The sequence below is a fragment of the Monopterus albus genome, unplaced genomic scaffold, assembly GCF_001952655.1.
Source record: "Monopterus albus unplaced genomic scaffold, M_albus_1.0 scaffold3.1, whole genome shotgun sequence".
NCBI classification, from domain to species: Eukaryota; Metazoa; Chordata; class Actinopteri; order Synbranchiformes; family Synbranchidae; genus Monopterus; species Monopterus albus.
In genome coordinates, this window is record NW_018127883.1 from 7,853,056 (window position 1) to 7,872,791 (window position 19,736).

Below are 19,736 nucleotides of genomic sequence, written 5' to 3' on the forward strand. Positions count from 1 at the left end.
CAGTTCACAGTTACTGCAGCTGTAATAAACAGACAAAGAGCAGGGTAGTTAGCATGAGCAGTAAGAATGAGTCAAAAGTAGCTATTGTAATCTTTTATTACCTTCTAAATCTTGTAAGTCTAGAGTTGTTATGAATAATCGTCTAAGTTTTGTAATATAATGTCAGTATTAATACAGTGCCTTGGTAGTACTGTATTTGAATATGGTCATGCCAGTGAAGCCATTTGAATTTGAAACTGAAATGATTGAAATTTCACTTTAATCCAAATTAAGTGCGATCCTCTCTAAACAGTGATTTCATTCAAATGCTACCCCTGCCATTTTAGAGAACCAACTGAAAATCCTAGAGTGCTTGTTATACACAGGAACTGCTTTTTCCTTTTACAGAGTGTTAACTTTAAAGCATAGAAAACGAAGAATGTCTGATAAGGAAGAAATGGCTTCTGATGGGAGTCTGAACGTTACACTGACGCTGAGACTGCTGATGCACGGAAAGGTAATCGACAGCTGAGGAAATAGAATAATTTAGTGTATTTTTGTAGTAACAGCCTAATGGTCTGGTAATAGCATGCCATTGCTCTTAAAAGGATTACATCCTGCTGGAAAATGTGAAAAGCTGTTAAGAGAGAATCTTCTGTGCTGCCATTTGTTCAAACATTTTCTTTTCATTCACAGGAAGTTGGCAGCATAATTGGAAAGGTAGATTTATTTTACAATCAGTCTGCATTTATTATATGTACCACATTCCTCCTGATTGTCTTGTTTTCTTCTTCTTATAAAACTAATCAAACCTGGTGTTTTGTATTTTTCTACACTTCCAGAAAGGAGAAACAGTGAAAAAAATGAGAGAGGAGGTGACGATTAACTTTGATGTCTGTAATGTGGGAATACATAATTTAATGTGTTCTGTCAGATCAATTACAACTAATAAAAGCTGAAATTAGTGTGGATTTGTTGCTTCCAGAGTGGTGCTCGCATTAACATATCAGAGGGATCGTCTCCAGAGAGGATAGTTACTATCACAGGACCTACAGAGGCCATCTTTAGAGCTTTCTCCATGATCACACAGAAGTTTGAGGAGGTACAGCAAGACAAATATACAACAAAGTGCTTTGCAGCTTTCAATAGACCATTCATACAATGCTATTATTGTTCTTAGTCTTAAGAAAGATGCTTTGAAACCTATGTAGTCTGAAGGGCCCTGACACTTTTCTCAGTCATACACACAAAAAAGACTTGTCAAATACAGTCAACATTCTTAGATTTGGTGCTGGGAAAAAAAACCCAATATATTTTTTGAATTCTCCCTTAGGATATTACTGCAGCAATGACAAACAGCAACTTGACAAGCAAGCCACCGGTGACACTTCGCCTGGTTTTCCCAGGGAGTCAGTGTGGCTCACTGATTGGAAAAGGAGGCTCAAAGATCAAAGAGATCAGAGAGGTGGGAGTCGTTTTCCTTTTTTATTTTCTATAAGGAATTTGTTTTGCTGCACCCAAATGGGGGACAGACAAGCTGCTCCTCTGACACCTCAGATATCAAGCACTCCAGTCATACATCTCCTCTCTGCCAGAAAATATGTGTATTTCTTTGGCTGCTGCTCATGAAAATCCCGCTGATTATGCCTGTAAAGATCTGCAGAAGCTGAATACTCAATCTGAATGGACGATATTTGTCACCTCTTCAAATATTGGAGCACACATTGCAGCTGCTCCCTGCATGTCAGAATGTGTTCAGGGTAATTTGCGGGTGCTTGAAACAGCATTTCAATTTTGGTGATGGTGTGCTTTTTTCAGCAATAAATAGCCTTTGTTTCCTGTGTTGTCTGGTGATGTTAAGTCCACAGGAGCTCAGATTCAGGTGGCAGGAGACATGCTGCCAGACTCTACAGAGAGGGCTGTCACAATCTCTGGCATGCCACAGGCCATCACTCAGTGTGTAAGACACATCTGCTCTGTCATGCTGGAGGTAAGCACTGTCAGACAGCAGATGATCGTCACATTCAGCAGCTCTATTTAGGTGATAAGTGTGCCACATTTGCTTAGGATGTGACAGAAGGTATTCAGGAGCACATTTATTTTCAGTCTGTGAGGTGTGCTACTCCTGCAAGGATGAAGCTTTGTTGTCAGGTTGTAGTGGCTGGTCACCTTTATAAAATGTGCCACAATAGAAACGCTTTGCAATGATTTTCATGCACTTTCTATGATGATGACTTATATAAGTGCCTTCCAACTTTTTGTCAAATGTAGCCCACCCTGTCAGATATTTTAAGTTCAAAATATTTTCTTATCAATGGATCATAAACTGGATGTTATTGAGCAATATCAATCATACACAAGCACATATTGTTACATTACTATTTTTAATAAAACTGAGTTGTCACCTTGCAATTAGTTATCCATTAGCATTAGCTAACTATTTATTTGTAATTTAAAGAATTTTTTTGAACATTTTCTTTATTTATATTTCCCCAGTTTAATCCATGACTTTAAAAGAATTATCTGAACTGTGTATTCATTACTGAACTAATTGATGTGTTTATTGATTACATATAGCTAACTTCACAATTGTTAGCTGTTAGTTATTGCAACTATTGATTAATTTCTTTCAGCTAACTGTTTCAGAACTGTAAATCCAGTATTTCAGAACTATATTAACTTCTCAGTTCACTTTCTAACTAGTTTTCACACACTCTCAATTGTAACACATGCTATTAATGTTACAGCTGATTCAGGTTGACAGGCAGCTACTTGTGAATCCAATACTAGGCTATAATGTTACTTGTTTGCAATCCCATTTGGCTGCTTATTTTAACATAAATATGTTTATGTTTTACGATCAAATCACAATTTCTATTTTTTAGTTTTCTAGGGTTTAGTTAAATTAATTATTTGAGATCATATCTCCCGTTACTACAAACAGTACATACATTACTCTGGATTCACTTATAATCATTTATAAAAGCATGAAGATAGAGGCTAAATGGGTTTCTGTTTATAATGCTAATCTTATAAAAAAGAGGGATGAGTTTAGATTTAAGGCCAGCAACCACTTGACTGCTTCATGTTGCCAAAAGCTCATGGATACATTGAAGTAACTCTCTATCTCTATTCATCATTTGTATGTTTTTTACTTTTATACAATAGGAGCTCACATCCATGGAGAAATACCTAAAACCCCCTATTTTGAGGACTATTCACAGTTGTATCATAGGTTTCTTTGGGCCAAAGTTTGATGTAACTTTCTCAGCCAATGACTAGGGTATAAAAAGATTCAGCAAGTGATAAAAAAGAGACATAAAATGCCTCAGTGCCAGTATGAGTTCTCTCTTCAGTTGCAGCAAAGTATAAATTTTTCTCCCTTTTTGGTTTACATGACTGTGTCTCTAGTCTCCACCAAAAGCAGCAACTATCCCCTACCGTCCCAAGGTCATACCTGCAGGAGCCCATGCAATATTAGCACCACAGCACTCTACAGTAAGTAGCCACATGGAGGTTATTTAGTTGTGATTTTAACTTTGTAAAAGACATAACAACTGAATAGCCTCAGTCTGTGACACACTGATCATTAAGGATATTTCCAGCAACAGAGGGACACATCTGTGTAATTATACAGAAATAAACTCTTCATTATGTAATACTGTAAACAGAAAGCTGAGGTAATTGCTGTATTAAAAGTGTTCAGACAATGTGTAATGTTTCAAAGATGTGAATAACAGCCATTTACATTAATAGCCCCCCCCCCCGTAGTATGAAATTTGAAGGGTGTCGTGACTAAACCTCTTGTTTTCTCTGAGCTGGCTAGTCACTGTCCTGTATTTGGCACAGTGTGTCCTGACCTATCAGACATCTGTTTATGTTACTGCATTTCTGGCCATGGTCAAAAAAGGGGTAAGACAGCAGATGGCATTTAGATGAAATTCCATCAAATCTATGCACATATAGAGCTATGGAAAGGGCAACGGGAGTAGATATTTACTTATCATGCTCTGTGATGATTTCACATTTCAAGTGACATGTCAAGACATGGCTGTAACTCCCAATCACATATCCACATCTCTTCTCCTGTTCCTTCCAGGCCTTTGCGATTCCAGGGCAGTACGCTTTTGCACATCAAGATGTAAGTGTGCTCATTTGAATGACATCCACCCTAATAACCTGCTCCTATTCACTCCTTTCCAAGCCGCCACTACGCCCTCTGTGTACCCTCCTCTTCAAAGATGAAATTTCGATAATCTTTATTTGTTGACATTACTAACTCTAACACACAGTAGCAGCATGCATTGATTGAAAAAAAATGTGATGATCATAAATGTTAATGACCAGTTACAGCCTTGTAGCAGGAGATGTGACTGTTTGCTTTCTGAAGGAAATGAATCTCTTCACATTGACATCATGTGCCATATTTGTCAACTTCAGATTGGCTCCTCTGAAATAATCCAGTTTGACTGGTTAGCTCTAACTTCCTTCCTACCCTACAGTTGACCAAGCTTCACCAGTTGGCTATGCAGCATATCCCCCTCCCCTCCCTTGGGCAGAACAACCCTACCTTCCCTGGTACGTACCCATGGCTCCCTGGGGAAGTCCATTTATCCTTCTGTCTTCATTCCTCTTCAAATCACACCATCAAATCACACGTCACTTCAGAGAGGATTAAGGATGTCTCCATTTTCTCAGAGTTCACAGGTTTTTTGTAGAAGGTGGCTTCACAGTGGTGTACACTACACCAGTAAAACAAAGGTGATGAAAAATGCAGAAAATATTTACAGTTTAGTAAATATTTAAACATTTCTCAACAATGCTCACATCCTCCCAGAATTTCAGCTCTATTTACCCAGTTTCCCTCTCCAAAAAACAAAACCCAATCGCTCGACCCCATCCTTCACCTGTACAACATTTTTCCTCCAAGTCTAACATTGTCTTGGCCTGACCTCAACCACCCCATGTACTCATATACTCTACCACAACTAACTGAGGACAAAACATTACAGCATTCTGATTAGAAAAGCAGAACTGAAATGACTGAACTTATGAAACATACTTGTGTCTAAAGAAATATGTAGCTTTTCTATTGTAACAATGAGAATGCATGGGTGTGTACAGTATTTGTATTAAGACAGAATTTCTTGCCATATGTCGTTTTCTGTATCCTAATTTAACAGCGTAGCAAAAGTAGGACAACTTGCCATGCTAAGTGGAAGCCATTAGCACCATGCTGTTGTTAGTGTTTCTTGTTCTACTTTGCAGGACTGGATGCAACTGCCCCCACAAATTCACATGAGCTGGCAATACCCAATGATGTAAGTGGCACATCGTTTGTGTTCTTCCAGCACTAAAACTCGCTCTGATAATAATTCTCATGCTGCTGACTGCATTAACATTTTCTAGGAGGACAGCTATAATGGGGAATTTCTGGAAACAAGTATCTCACCTTCTTCAGCATTTTGTAATTTATTCTTTGTCTCTTTCTTTTTGTTTAACATAAATTATTGCACTAATTCACAGTACACATTACTGCAGTGTTAACACAGTGGTGCTAGTATTAGCACTGTTGACTTGTTGTAGCTTGAATATGACCAAAAATAAGGAATATCAGTAACCCATCAATAAAAATAAAAAAAATACTGTTTCTGATCCTTTATGGCAGTCTATTAGCCATGCTATTATTAGCTTTATTTATATTTAACTATATCTAAATTACAGGATAGCCTAATGGATTTCTTTGAGAAATTATGTTTTATATTTTTAGAGAACTGCACTTATAACCTCAGGGCCATGGTCTGACATATTGGGCATATTTGATAACTTTTTCACTTTCTTGCTAAGAACTAAATCTAAAGATGAGTAGCCTACCACTGTCATGTCTGTATGGTAAATATGAAGCTAGAGCCAGCAGTTGTTTGCTTAGCCAACCATAAAGACTGAAAATGAGAAATAGCAGGCTTGGCTTTGTTCAAAGGTAACTAATTGCACCTTCCAGCACCAATATAAGGCTTTCACCACCAGTCAGTTAGCTTAGCATAGTGCTAAATCAGAGAAAGGGTTAACATGGCCCAAGGCAACAAAACCCTCATAACAGCACCTCTAATGCTGAGCAATTAACACTTCATTTCTGGTTTGTTTAATCTGTATAAAAACTGAAATGTAAAAACAGACTAAATAAATGAGAGACAACATGTTAGTTAGTGAAGGTGCTGTAGGTGGATTTATCAGGCAGAATCAGCCTAGCGGTTTTCCTGTTTACAATTTTTGAAATAAGCGATGCCATTTTTGGTATCTGTGTTTGTAAAATACGGGCATGAGAGTGGTATCATTTCACGCGTGGCGCAAAGGTGAATAAACATATGACCTAAAACATCTACTATCACTTTAAAACAATAGATTGACAAAGCCAGGACTCTGGTGACATTCACTGGATTGTCAGCTTCCACTTCATTTGATCTTATTATGGTGTTTTCACAACAAGGGTACAGTGAGATGTTTCCCGCTGTTACATTCAGCTAAGAACGTGGTTCCTCAGTAGAAATACACCAGGGCTTTGTGGTGCTATCACCATGGCAGTTCTTTCCAGATGCTGTCTTGAACTCTTATTGCTGAAAAGCATGGAAACCTGAGCTGTCCTGTTACTTACATGTTTCCACTGTGTCTCCCCTGCTAGTTTATTGGCTGCATAATTGGAAGACAAGGCAGCAAGATCAATGAGATTCGCCAGGTCTCTGGAGCTCATATCAAAATTGCCAGTGCCACTGATGGCTCAGCCATGCGCCAAGTCACGATCACAGGCTCACCAGCCAGCATCAGCGTGGCCCAGTACCTCATCAATGCCAGGTAAGATATTACACAGGGAGATTGCATCCAACAGGGCTTCCCATTGCAGCCTGATGATAAGACACTCAAACAGCATGCTGTTGTATGAGGGCAGAGTTATTGTGCTCAGGGTGAGGTGGGATTAGTTCCATCTCACCGCTTCATTCTCTTGATATCATTAAAATCTTTATTGTCTCTACTTTTTAACACATTCCTTCTTGATTCTTATGTTTTCTTCTCTCTCACCTCCCTTCTCCTTTGTGCCAATCATTTCCCCCCTTTTTTATTTTTCACTCTCTTCTTTTAACCCCTCACCTCACATTCAACTCCCCCTCTCCTCCAAACATAATGACCTGCAGCTTAGAGATGGCTAAATACACCATGCAGGCTGCTTCCTCTGCAACCCCCGTTGACCTCAACCTGACCTTCTCTCAGTCTGCTCCCACTGCCTCCACTGCTGCTACGTCTATGGCCGTCCTGGCAGCCACCACCCCAGCCCCAACCACCATTAACGTCCACTCTCCCTCCACCTTATCAACCATTCAAAACCCACACTATGCTGTCCCCATTTCTAGTTTGCTTGGCATGAAAGCTCTCCCTGTCCTGGCTGTCCACCCAGCAACCTCTAGCCTAATGCAGGGTTTATCCCCTTACACTGCAAAAATGCCAACCTCCAGCATCAAAAAATCTGAGCGGCAGAAGTTTGCTCCTTATTGATATCTGCTTCTTATTTAAAAATAGAAAATAATTTCACATTAAGCATATAGATGTAAAAATAGTGTATACGTTTTAGCAGTGTAGCAACTGTTTTCCACAAAGTAGGAAAATGTTAGAAACAGACTGAAAGGATGGTAATATCGAAAGATGTGCTCATTCATTAAAACATGCAGCAGAGGTGCATATTAACTCATATGGACATGCATAACAATTAATGTGGGTAACTCAGGTTTGCATTAGTACCCTAGAAAATGATATTTTTCAAAGGGATTCATGTTACAAAATGTTACACAAAGACTTACTCCAGGAGATTTTCCATGATCCAAATATTGGCCTGGTTTTCTATCTGTGTAACTAGTTTATAATCAGCTTTTGTTAGAGAATACAAACTAGTATAAAATGTGGTGCTTTGTTGGCAGCAGGCTGTTAAAATATTTGTCTTGTATAAAAGAAGCCAGTGTTTTATTTGTTTTTTTTTTTTTTTTACCAAGGACTGCTTCCTTCTACTGTCATATTTCCCCTTTTCCTCCACTGTAGGCTCTCATCAGTGCTGTTCTGTAGTAGCGTTGCACTGTTGCAGTTGTGATGGGATTATCCTAAAGCCACATTCTAGTGGATTTTACTCTACACAGTAATCCAGTAGAGCAGGACTGGCCTAACTAACTCATTTATTGTTTCTCTGCACTACCTGTTTATTCTACAACCTGTATGAGTGGAATGCACTGACTTTCACTGTCTGAAATGGACACTGAGCAATTGCTGTTATAAATGTTATATTTCTGGTGTGGGTCTACTCCCAAACAGTGCAGAATTCTTCTATTTGTTCATGAAATGACTGTGGAATAAATGGGACTTTGTAAGAATGCAGATGTTGTTGTTGTTGTTGTTGTTTTTGGTGAGAATGGTATAGACAAGCTACAAATATTAAATAATTTACATCTTAAGTGCTTTAAACTTTAAGTGTATAGAAGGCAGGGTCACTCAGAAAGCACTGGAGCTATTTTATTATGCCTCAGCACCAGCAATAGCCTCATCTGAAAGCATGATATTTTTGGGTTGTCCATCTGTAAATTCTTCTAAATGTTCTGGTAAATGTGATATGTCAGGAACACCTTGAGAGAATTTCTTTGAATTTGGCACGAATGTCCAATTGGACTCAAAGATGAATCAGAGTTTGGTGGTCAAATGTCAGTAACCTTACCTCACAGATATACATATAGATGCATACTATATACTGCTACTTACCTCGGATCCTAAATCATTAATAAAAACAGTGAATAAAAAAAAAATACAGAAAACAACAAAATGCAGTAACAGTGGCCATTAGCAGCTTTCAGCACACAGATATACTGTACACCAATCAGGTATAACATTATGACCACTGGCAGGTGAAGTGAATAACATGTACTATCTGTTACAGTGGCACCTGTCAGTGTGTGGGGTATATTAGGCAGCAAGTGAACATTCAGTCCTTGAAGTTGATGTGTGGGAAGCAGGAAAACTGGGCAAGTGTAAGGATCTGAATGACTTTGACAAGGGCCAAACTGTGATGGTGTGATGACTGGGTCAGAGCATCTCCCACACTGCAGGTCGTGGTGGGTGTGCTTGGTCTACAGTGGTTAGTACCTACCAACAGTGTCTAAGGAAGGACAAATGGTGAACTGGAGACAGGGTCATGGACGCCCACAGCTCACTGATGATGAGGTTGACCTACTGTAGATTAAACTTTTAGAATGGTGAGGCTGCTGAATTTGTCTAAAACATTCTCTCTAACTTGTCCTCACGACCACAGTTTTCACTCCTTTTACATCAGTTTTTCACTGAATTGTAGACACATCTGTGCTCTTCCTGACAGTAGAACTGTGGAAGCAAATGGATTCACAGAAGATGCACAGTGAGCTGTAGAGTGACACGAGTGCCAACCAACTGCCACATTGACTCCTGTATAAACAACATTAGGCAGGTGGTCATAATGTTATGCCTGATTGGTGTAAGTTGTTTTCACATACTGTATGAACTCAGGACTATGTCAGAGGAATCAGGCCCAGACTTTATGTTGAGTTGCCCTTTCACACACATAGCACACAACAGGAGATAATCTGTGTCAGAGGTGTTCTCACTGACTAGAAATACTCTGGTATATGTGCAGGGGGCTTGCCTGGGTAGAGGGGACAGGAGGTGAGACATGACACTGTCATTTGGCCAGTTTGTAATTTGCTCATAAACAACATTAGGCAGGTGGTCATAATGTTATTGCATGTTAAATTTTCTGATAATTCTGGTGCCAGCTCTTAATGACAGAAATTCCAGAATCTCATTGTGTCTCCACTTAGATACTTTTGTTGGTGTCTTCATTGTAAATGGCTGGTTTTCTTCAGCATTGGATATTTGTATTTATCCGGTTTTGTGCCAGTCACATGATGGAATGTCATCAACATACTCCGAACTGTACACTGCTGTATTCTCATATGGGCTCACTCTAGCTCCAGCTCCCCCCTGTCTAGAGAATTTCAAGGTTCCAGTGGATGTCTGAAAAAGGCTATATAGAGATTTCAGCAGGTATACAAGAACACCTCTGCACAAACTAGCCCATGGTATTATGAATGCATTTTATTGCTGAAAGAGGCCATAAAGTTCCTGCCCACACAAACTTTAATGTGCTCTCCCCAAAAACCTGAAGCAAACCTAGACTAACCTCACAGCAAATATTCAGCACTTGCTGTGGGAAAATTCTCACGGGTCCCTGAAAAAGAACAACTTAACTTCCAGCTGCCCACTCAAGTATCTTGATAATGTGCAGGTAGGGTACATTGTTTCTCTGTGTCCCTGCCACCCTGTCCCTCTTTACCCCTGCTTCCCTGAGTCTGACTTCACCCTCTTTTCTGGAATAAAAACCAGGAGGTGGGCATTTCTGTTCTGCCTGAACTGTAGTGAGCCATGTGGGCCATTTCTACAGCAGAGTTGAAAATGCTGAAGTGGAGATAATCAATAGTTAATGGGGGCAAAAATGTAATGACAGTGAAGGATGACATTTCAGCCTCGGGGAAGGTGTAGCAGCAGAGAACAGTGCTGCATGTATGCTGATGTGTGCCCAGGGCAGTTATGAGTTCAGAAGCCGGCTTCTAATGCTATATTAATGATTTCCTTTTTCAACCTGATAGTCAGGTGTGAGAGGCCCATTTTGGAGCTTTCTGCTATCCTGCAGTTTTGAAAAAGCAATTTAAAGGTAAATAAGTAAATAAGTAAATATTTTTAGGTGTGCAATCACTTGACAATTTGTGACAAATTGTTAAGGGCTGTCACTCTGCCTCTGAAGAAAAATCATGGAAATAGTCTAAAAAAGAATCCTCTAGGGACAGAGTCATATGGTGCTGGAATATATTTTTTACTGTCAGTATTCTTTCAGTAGTTTTCCATAGTATTTCTATTAACCAGTGTTATTATCATACAGCGTAACACTTGATAATTAAAGTAATGGTACTTGAAATACTGTGTAGTAAATACAGAACATTTGAATCTGCTATTACACGGATATTGCTCAGATTTATTTCTATTACAGTTAGCAGTGATTGTTATGGTTAGCCTCTGGAGTATGATTCTATGATCAGGATATGATCTTGTTTGTGAAAGAGCACCTAGTTTCAGACCTTTGTGTTTTCATATACTGCATAGACTTATACTGTAGGTTGCCACAAAGGATAAAGTCTAATTAATATGGTGACTCCTTTTCAGCATATCTCTCTTTATCAAGTCAGTATGTTAAATATTGTATGACTAAATACTTGTAAAACTGATGACATTTCTATAAATGACTGAATAAATATTGACTTGCCTGCTATTATCACATGGCAGTATGTGATGTTAGCTTGCAATGTTATCTCAAAGCACTGCTCTCCTTTTCCTGAAGGAATCTTTTAAATATTAAACAAGATAGGGGAAAAAGCTGATTGCTGACCTCAGTGTTTCTTCGCTACAGCCCTGTGTGATTCTTGAAGCAGCTTTATCATTCTGCTTATTACAGTGACAGTTATGAATATTTTAAATTCTCTCCTTGTATAAAATGCTTCATTATTTACGCATTGGCCACAGTGAGTCACGGAAACGTCTTCTTATTCTAAGATAATTAAGCAAAGTGGTTAATTAAAGCAGTGTGTGAACCGAACCTGATGAAGAGACCTGTGAAACATCCCTTGGTCGCAGTAATTGACTGCCTGTTGTTCCTCAGTCATTTTAAACTGCCCCATCTAGCGGCTGAACCTGACGTCGATGCGCGTTCCCCCGTCCATTTATTAAATTATTAATTTTTTTGTGACCGTGAGAAACAAAGTGCCAGCTAGAGCAGGGACATCAGTAGCTGCGCGGCACTTGCACACGGCGGACACGGAGCGTCCTCATCAGTGGCGATGAAAGTTGAGCGCGACACGCCGATGACCTGCGAGCATCCGCCGGGGAGACTGAGCGAGTGAGCGGCTTAAAGAGCGTCAGTTTCCAGATCCTCGCTGCATATCATTTGTTGCTGTCCAACAGTCCGGAGGCTGTGTTTCAACCTAGCGCACTGACGGACACGGACTCACTCCGAGGATCACAGGTGAATTACATCAGTGTTGCTGTGTTAATGGATGTTAGTCTTTCATTGTTTGAATTCTCAGGTTTCACATCAACTTTGGGAATGGACTGCCCTGTGCTTCTTCACGTTAGGAATTGTCTTTAGGTACATTTCCTGGAGATTGTAGCCTACTCACTCAGGGATAAAGCCACCACGCCTGCCTGACAGTTAAACTGTATCTGTCACAAAAGCCATATGTGAATGAGCTTGAGAGGGAAAGTAATGCAGACTGATGAAACCTGCAGAAAACACTGTTGCACCTGTGGGGGCTGCATAGGTATCAGCGTCAGTGAGCTGCGTTGTAAATAGGACTGGGGATGTTCTAAGAAGTATCAGGGGGATTTCAGTGGTTGCGCAAAGACTGAGTCTGTCTCCTTTACACACTTCGGATTGCAACAACCAATCAACACAGCCTCAGACAGCCTCAGGCAGCCAAGACACAACACAATGCACCCATCATTTAATAAATATAGTGATATAGGGTCTTCTATGCTTATCTGAACAAATACAGCTGCTTGGGTTTTGCTCTTGTTTTACATTTATTTTTTATTAAAGGCGGATTTATTGACATTTTAATTAAATGTCCCTGCCTCTCTGGGTGTGACTCAAAATAAAGTCAAAAAGGCTGCTTGCCATCATCACAATCCTTCTTTCTTCTTGCTATTCTGCTTCAGACTTTTCCTGGCAGGTTTTGTGTACAAGTTCTCACCTTGTTCCACTGTACACAATGTTAAGATTATGTGACAGTTCTGCAAGGGCTGTTGGTTTTGCATTGCATGTTTAGGCAAACTTTCTTTTGATCTGGGTCACTCATAAGATTTACAATGAGAGGATAAAATTCAATTAGACAGCCCCGCAGCAGTTTTTACTCACTGGCAGATGGCTTAATATTCTTGGATCCTGCCTAAGTGTCCGTTATTGCTCTAATTGGATTTCATTATTTCACACTGTTTAGTTGTATAAAATTGAGTAGTAAAACATGGCATCATTAATTTTGTACTTTCTCAGCCCTGTCAGATCCAAGCCCACTAACCACCACTGTTTAAATATTTCATATCCCACCCCCCGTTATTTGTTTTGTCATAAATTGAAGTAGACCTCAAAGTAAAATGTTGCAGTCCCCATGTGTTCTTGATGGCATGTTGGGATGTTGGACGAGTGTAAGCAGGGGAATCTGTAATGTGCAATAAATGAAGTGGTGAGGGCATATTGACTCTCCGAGTTAATTCTGGCCCTGAGGAGATGGTTTTCCTTCCAATGACATCCAGTTTGATTTTACAGAGGGACATTGCAGGGGTGTATTTTCCAAGACAGTGCAAACAGGAATGTCTGTTTTAGAGGCTCACTGTCAGATTTACACTGTATACAATGCCATAAATCAAAATAGGAAGGATGTTGCTGTATGTCTTTCTCTGTTGCAATAGTTTTCGGTCATCATGAAATCTTTCAGATTAAATTAGTTTATTTATTCTGTTCAATATTTATCCATTTTATTAAGAGCATGTAGTAATTAGAAATAAGCAAACAGCCAAAAACATCTTAGCTTGGGTGTGGAAAATTCCTGGAGATGAAAGCATTGCCTCAGTACATTTGTCCCTATTTATAGTGTGACTATGGGAGTGAAATAGCTATCAGCCTCCCTGGAAGAAACATTTGTGAGTGACATCAAAGAAGACAGTGAGGGGCAGGTCAACCTCAATGCATCTTAACGGCCTCGCTTTGTGCTGCTGAAGCCTTGCCAATTCAATCTATATGAATAATATCATATTAGTCAAGGTAGAGCTAAAATTGAACTCTGAGCTCAGGTTGTCATGTCATGACTTATGGGTTTTATGCACTTTGCTGGGTAATGAAAACGACAATAATTTATGAGTCATAAATCAATGCAATGGTGAGCATCATTGAACTGTGAACTAACAGCCAGGTTGAACGCTGGCTTGATTAATCATGGTCGTTGCACCTCAGTGGTCAAACCTTCTCTGTTCAGTAGCCTGAGATGCAAACAGGAACTTTGGCCTTTGACGTAGGGATTTATATCTACAGCGAGGGTAATGACTAAACGTGCTCTTACTGCCAGACACTGAGGCTGATGTTGAGTTCATTCTCTGTAGTGCAGGAAGCCACAGCAGCATTTAAATGTCAGCAGAAAGTGGAAACATCATCAGTCCTCAAAAGTAATAGCGCATAGACTGGCAGCATTTACATATGCAGTGTTAATGGGGGAGCAGAATAACAAAGTGCAGCTTTGGTGAAATTAGCCATTTATGGGAGAACATTTTATTTTCCTGCAGCTGCACAGTCACAGGTCCAAAGTCACATCTATAGTATATGTGATAATTAGTGTTAACTGCATGCACAAAATCAAATGTGGAGCTTTTCAGTAGCTGGAGACAAAACACGTCACATATAAGGAGGAGGGAAACTAATTTTAATGTAATGCAAAGTCACGTCCTACAGGTTTCTTCAGAGGGTGTGGCCCTTACTCATCTTTTTCCCCCTGAATTGCTGCATTTGAAAGCAGAGCAAAAAGTGGTAGATATATAATATGCATAAAATGTCAGTGTACAGTATGTTGTCCTACATATGGATGTTACTTTTGTGTGGGTCAGTTAGACCCCAGAGAGGGTTTAACTATCGTTTATGAACACACTTATAAAACTCCAGTAACATAAATTTAAACACACTTTTATGAGATTTAGGAAGATTGTTCTGCATGAAAACAACAGTATAGTAAAAGTAAGTTAGTGTAATACTAAGTAAAAATATAGGTATAATACTCAACATGGCTCACAGATGGGCTGCACATAAAATTTATTGTGCGTAATGATGTTTCATAGCTGGAGTCCCAGAGACCTCAAACTGACATATAATGTGTCTTTCTGGACTTTGAATGTTATCAGTTCTAAATGAAGTTTATAAGCAATTCTCAAAACATTAGTTAAAGTTATCAGGTATTAGCCATCTTAGATGTTTGGGTTTTTAAAGACCTACATTCTAGACCTTAAACAACAGGGGCTGTACACAGTAAGTGCATAACAAGTATAAGTACTTGTGTAAAGATGAACACAGACGTTTGAGTAATATGCATATTTATTTACTCCAGGGGTGTGTGATTTGTTTGCCAGTGTGCACATGTACTACATCTTTTATCATAGCCTCTATTTGCATCATTATTTATTAATTTGGCACAATAGTAAAGCTTAGTGGAGGGCTGGTTTTACTTGAGCTATTATCATACATGGAGGTTTCTGCCCAGATCCTAAAATGTTTACAGTGGAATACAGATACATGGCAAGAACCTGGCAGAGGTTTCGACTGAATTGTTATATATATGTATGTAACTGTCATTGATAATGAGAGTTGGAGAAACAAGAGTCACACCAGCTCGGACGTTGCCTGGGTCAACAAGGTCTGCGTCAGGTGTTGAGGAACTAGGGCAATCTGATGAGAAGTGGGGTCCTGGAACAAGAGCAGGAAGAAGACATTCATGGACAAGAGATGAGAACAGGGAACTATTATAATGCTACTATACAAGTAACCCCAGCGAGAGGGGTTACATACAGAGGATGTGGGACCTATGGATACTTCGAAACCCAACATCTAGACTAACATCGAAACAACTAGTAGCTCAGTGTTCTAACATCCGCAAGAAGCACCTGCTATGACAACTAGAGATTGACGAGGTACAACACAAATGCTCCAGCAAGGGGGAGCCAAGACAACAGGTCAGGGGGGAGATATCATCACCACCCCATTGGAGATTGGGCACCAAGCCCCAATAACAAGCCCAGATGAGCTTAATGCAAGAGCAGCTGCCTTGAGATTGAAGATCATGACCAAGACAAACACCTGGAACCTCTGTGGCCAGATATCTAGACTAAGAAAAGTGCCTTCTGAAAGTCTACTAGAGGATGTGAATGCAATACTATGAACAATCCCTACAACAACCATCACTAGGACCAACAAGTTAATATGCACCACAGCGACCGTGATCCTTGAGATGCTTGGCTATAAGTTCAACAAAGGCTATACGGAGCAGTATCCTCCATGGAGAAGGAGGTTGGAGGCCAAGATCAAGGCGACACAGAGAGAAGTTAGCCAACTATTGGAATTGCAGAAAGGCGTGATGAAGAAAAATGTACCTAAGAAATACAACACACTGTCCATACCTGAGGCCTTAGAGACTGCCAAGCAAAGGCTCACAGCCCTGGCCACCTGGCTGAAGAAGTGCAGCAGAGAAGATGAAGCCAGGAGAATAAACTGAATGTTCTCCACTGAGCCATCCAAGGTGTACTCTCAGTGGCAGGGTAATAACATGAGAGCAGACCCACCAAGGCTGGAGACTGAACAATTCTGGAAGAGCATATGGGAGAATGAGGCATCACATAACAACAATGCCCAGTGGCTAGTGGACCTAAGAACAGACCACAGCAACCCCCCTGAACAAGATCCAGTAACCATAGAGAGGGTCTCAAGTATGAAGAGCTGGACAGCACCAGGCCCCGACATGATCCATGCCTACTGGTCACAGAAGCTAACTTCAGTGGTTATAGATACCAACTATGGAATGGAGTAGCCATCAGTCACCTCCTCTACATGGATGACATCAAGCTGTATGCCAGGAGTGAATGAGACATTGACTCACTGATCCACACCACTAGGATCTACAGCCAGGACATCAGAATGCCATTTGGACTGGATAAGTGTGGTCGAATGTTAAAAAGGAGAGGGAAGGTAGTCAGAACTGAGGGGACTGTACTACCAGAAGGCAACGTAGCAGATGTTGAAGACAGCTACAAGTACCTTGGGATCCTGCAGGCAAATGGGAACCATGAAGAGGCTACAAGGAAAGCAGTAACTAACAAATACCTGCAGAGGGTAAGGCAAGTCCTGAAAAGTCAGCTGAATGGAAAGACCTATGCCCTGCCAGTCATCAGGTACGCCACTGGCATAATAAGCTGGAAGGAGGAGATAGAGGCCACTGGCATCAAGACAAAGAAGCTCCTTACAATGCATGGAGGGTTGCTCCCCAAGTCCAGCATCCTGAGGCTGTACACTAAGCGGAAGGAAGGAGGCCAAGGATTAGTGAGCGTCAGAGCCACCATCCAGGATGAAACAACAAAGATCCATGAATACATCAGGAAGATCGCTCCGAGTGATGATGTGCTTAGTGAATACCTCAGGTAGCAGACACCAGGTAGGAGATGCCCCTGAGACAATCCAGCACATAACAGCGAGGTGCAAGATGCTAGCAGGCAGGGCATACATGGAACGCCATAACCAAGTGCCTGGCATAGTGTACAGAAACATCTGTACCAAGTACAAGCTGGAAGCCCCAAAGTCAAAATGGGATACCCCTCCAAAGGTGGTTGAGAATGACCAAGCTAAGATCCTGTGGGACATCCAGATACAAACTGACAAACTGATAATGGCCAACCAACTGGACATAGTAGTGGTGGACAAAGAGAAGAAGAAGGCTGTAGTGATAGATGTAGCAATCCCAAGTGATAGCAACATCAGGAAGAAGGAACATGAGAAGCTTGAGAAATACCAAGGGCTGAAAGAAGAGCTAGAAAAGATGTGGAAGGTGAAGGCACAAGTGGTCCCCGTGGTAATAGGTAATGCCATGAGGTAATTCTTGGACCACATAGTGTCCTGTAATTTTCTAAACTGATTCAAGGCAACTGTTCTACAGCTAATTTCCCAGCTAATTTTAAGTTTTTGTTTTCCAGAGATAATTATTTAGAGCTGGCAAGTGTTAATTGGAGACCTGTTTTTCCACTTACAGAGCTGATGTTTTGCTCTGATGTGGGAGTTCAGATGTGATAGAAATGTGAATAATGTTGGTGTATGTAAAATCTAGTGTGCTGTTAACTGATGGCTGCAGCCATCCATCCATCCATTTTCTAAACCTTAGTCCCAAACGGGGTCACAGGGGGCTGGAGCCAATTCCAGCCAGCTGCGGGCGATAGGCGGGGTACACCCTGGACAGGTCGCCAGTCCATTACAGGGCTTGGCTGCAGCCAGTAGTTGGTAAAAGTTAGTTAACATAGGCCATTTCAGGTCCCACCTGGGCAGTTTTTTATGAGGCTGACTGTGGCGTAATTTTTACTCCAGCTGAGCTGGTTTGTTACATCAGGTTCTGATCCTAAAACAGTGTTTGCGGTTCATCATAGAGACTGTTTTGTATCTTAATGTCAGATCAAAGTTGTGTTTTTTTAATTTCTTGCCATAATGTTTGCATGTATTCAAGAGAGAGCAGTGAAGCAAAAAAGCTGAAATCACTGCAGAGCTGCAGGGCAAAGATAAATCCATGACCTTTCACCAAATGGCTTATGGGATATGCAACACTAAATGTAAGAACCTTTGCCATCACTTGTACCTGAGGAGTGGTAAGAAAAAGCAAATGTTAAAAACTTTCTTCCAACATTTAATTTAGTGGGTGGCTTATTTGTTTTCTTCTCTGGAGTGAAGGGCATGCTTGTGTTTCAGATAAGCCTGTAAAAATGACATTTGACACACATAATGCTGTATGGCTGAGAATCAATTAGATATTTACAAAAGATGAGATCTATATTAAGGGTGGTGAGATGGCATTATGAATTTAGTAAACAATTTAACTGGCAGAGTCAAAGGTTTTACATGAGGTTGTTGGGATTGTATGTGAAACTGATAAATATACTGTCTAAGGCTGGCATTGTCCTATATTCTTCACATTGTATCAGTACTCATACTGTACTTTTGAAGCTTAGTCATTCATCTGACACCATAAACCTTTAAGCAACAGGTTTCAAATCATTTTATGAAGGCTCAGTATTTTTGTTTAATAAAACAATGCAATGTTAAGCAATTATTACTCAAATAGAAGTAAATAAAGCATTTGTTGGGAACAGTCACAGATCAATTGTTATTTGGTTCAGTTGAGAGAATATCTGGCAGCAGAACAACTTGATGTAAACTCAGTCAGACAGCAGTGCAACTGGCATGTTACAGTTAACACCTCGACTCTGCATTGGGTTGTGTAGGGAGGAGGAATAGGGAGGGAGGCTTGAGTCTATTTCTATGCATTATATTGGCTGGCTACATTGTATGGAAAGTCACACAGCTAACATGCAGCATTGTTAGTCCAGTGTGGCTCACTGGATTAACGCACTTAGACAACAGTGGCTCTCTACATCACAGAGGAATCAGGTCCATCAGGCTCTGGTCACACAGAATACCTTTTAGTAATCAATTTGTTGCTGGTTTTGATGTTTTCATGCAATCCTTTGATATTGATAAAAATGAATGCTCTGTCACCTTTAAGCTACCATGTTACCATGGCTAGTTTGTGCCCAGTTAACAACCAGCCTGAGGGCCACCCTGAGCTCAGTCTGGTGGAGAGCCCAGCTGTAGCGATATCTGTGTGACAGCTAGTAACAGCTGTTGAGGTGGAGAGGTGAGGCTGAGAAAAGCCAAATGAGGTCCTTTTTACTAATGAGGCTTGGCCACATCGCTCTCTCTCCCTCTCTCTCTGTCTCACTGCTGCAGCAACGTTATCGGTATGCACCTCGTTCTGCTTCCTCAGTTCCACAGCAGCTCCAAGGATTCTGCCTCAAACATAGCA

At 40.6% G+C, this 19,736-nt stretch overlaps 2 protein-coding genes across 4 annotated transcripts in view; both read left to right on the top strand.

Moving 5' to 3' along the window:
* The window catches only part of LOC109961339 (poly(rC)-binding protein 3), a 10,969-nt gene extending 2,781 nt beyond the window's left edge, over nucleotides 1–8,188 (top strand). The window contains exons 2-13 of one of the 2 annotated variants that reach the window (XM_020602060.1): nucleotides 388–496; nucleotides 676–699; nucleotides 822–854; nucleotides 965–1,081; nucleotides 1,313–1,444; nucleotides 1,841–1,969; nucleotides 3,391–3,477; nucleotides 4,079–4,120; nucleotides 4,482–4,557; nucleotides 5,248–5,300; nucleotides 6,659–6,828; nucleotides 8,062–8,188. In XM_020602060.1, coding sequence (XP_020457716.1) covers nucleotides 419–496; nucleotides 676–699; nucleotides 822–854; nucleotides 965–1,081; nucleotides 1,313–1,444; nucleotides 1,841–1,969; nucleotides 3,391–3,477; nucleotides 4,079–4,120; nucleotides 4,482–4,557; nucleotides 5,248–5,300; nucleotides 6,659–6,828; nucleotides 8,062–8,110 — 990 coding nt within the window. In that variant the 5' untranslated portion in view covers nucleotides 388–418 and the 3' untranslated portion in view covers nucleotides 8,111–8,188. Of the gene's footprint in view, nucleotides 1–387; nucleotides 497–675; nucleotides 700–821; nucleotides 855–964; nucleotides 1,082–1,312; nucleotides 1,445–1,840; nucleotides 1,970–3,390; nucleotides 3,478–4,078; nucleotides 4,121–4,481; nucleotides 4,558–5,247; nucleotides 5,301–6,658; nucleotides 6,829–7,166; nucleotides 7,525–8,061 lie in introns of those variants that run through there. The other variant, XM_020602053.1, reaches the window with a different exon arrangement.
* Nucleotides 8,189–11,854: 3,666 nt separating this feature from the next.
* Nucleotides 11,855–19,736, top strand: part of vwc2 (von Willebrand factor C domain containing 2) — a 22,071-nt gene continuing 14,189 nt past the window's right edge. For both annotated transcript variants that reach the window (XM_020597236.1, XM_020597227.1), the window contains exon 1: nucleotides 11,855–12,112. The gene's annotated coding sequence lies outside the window, so the exon portion shown is untranslated. The remainder of the gene's footprint in view (nucleotides 12,113–19,736) is intronic.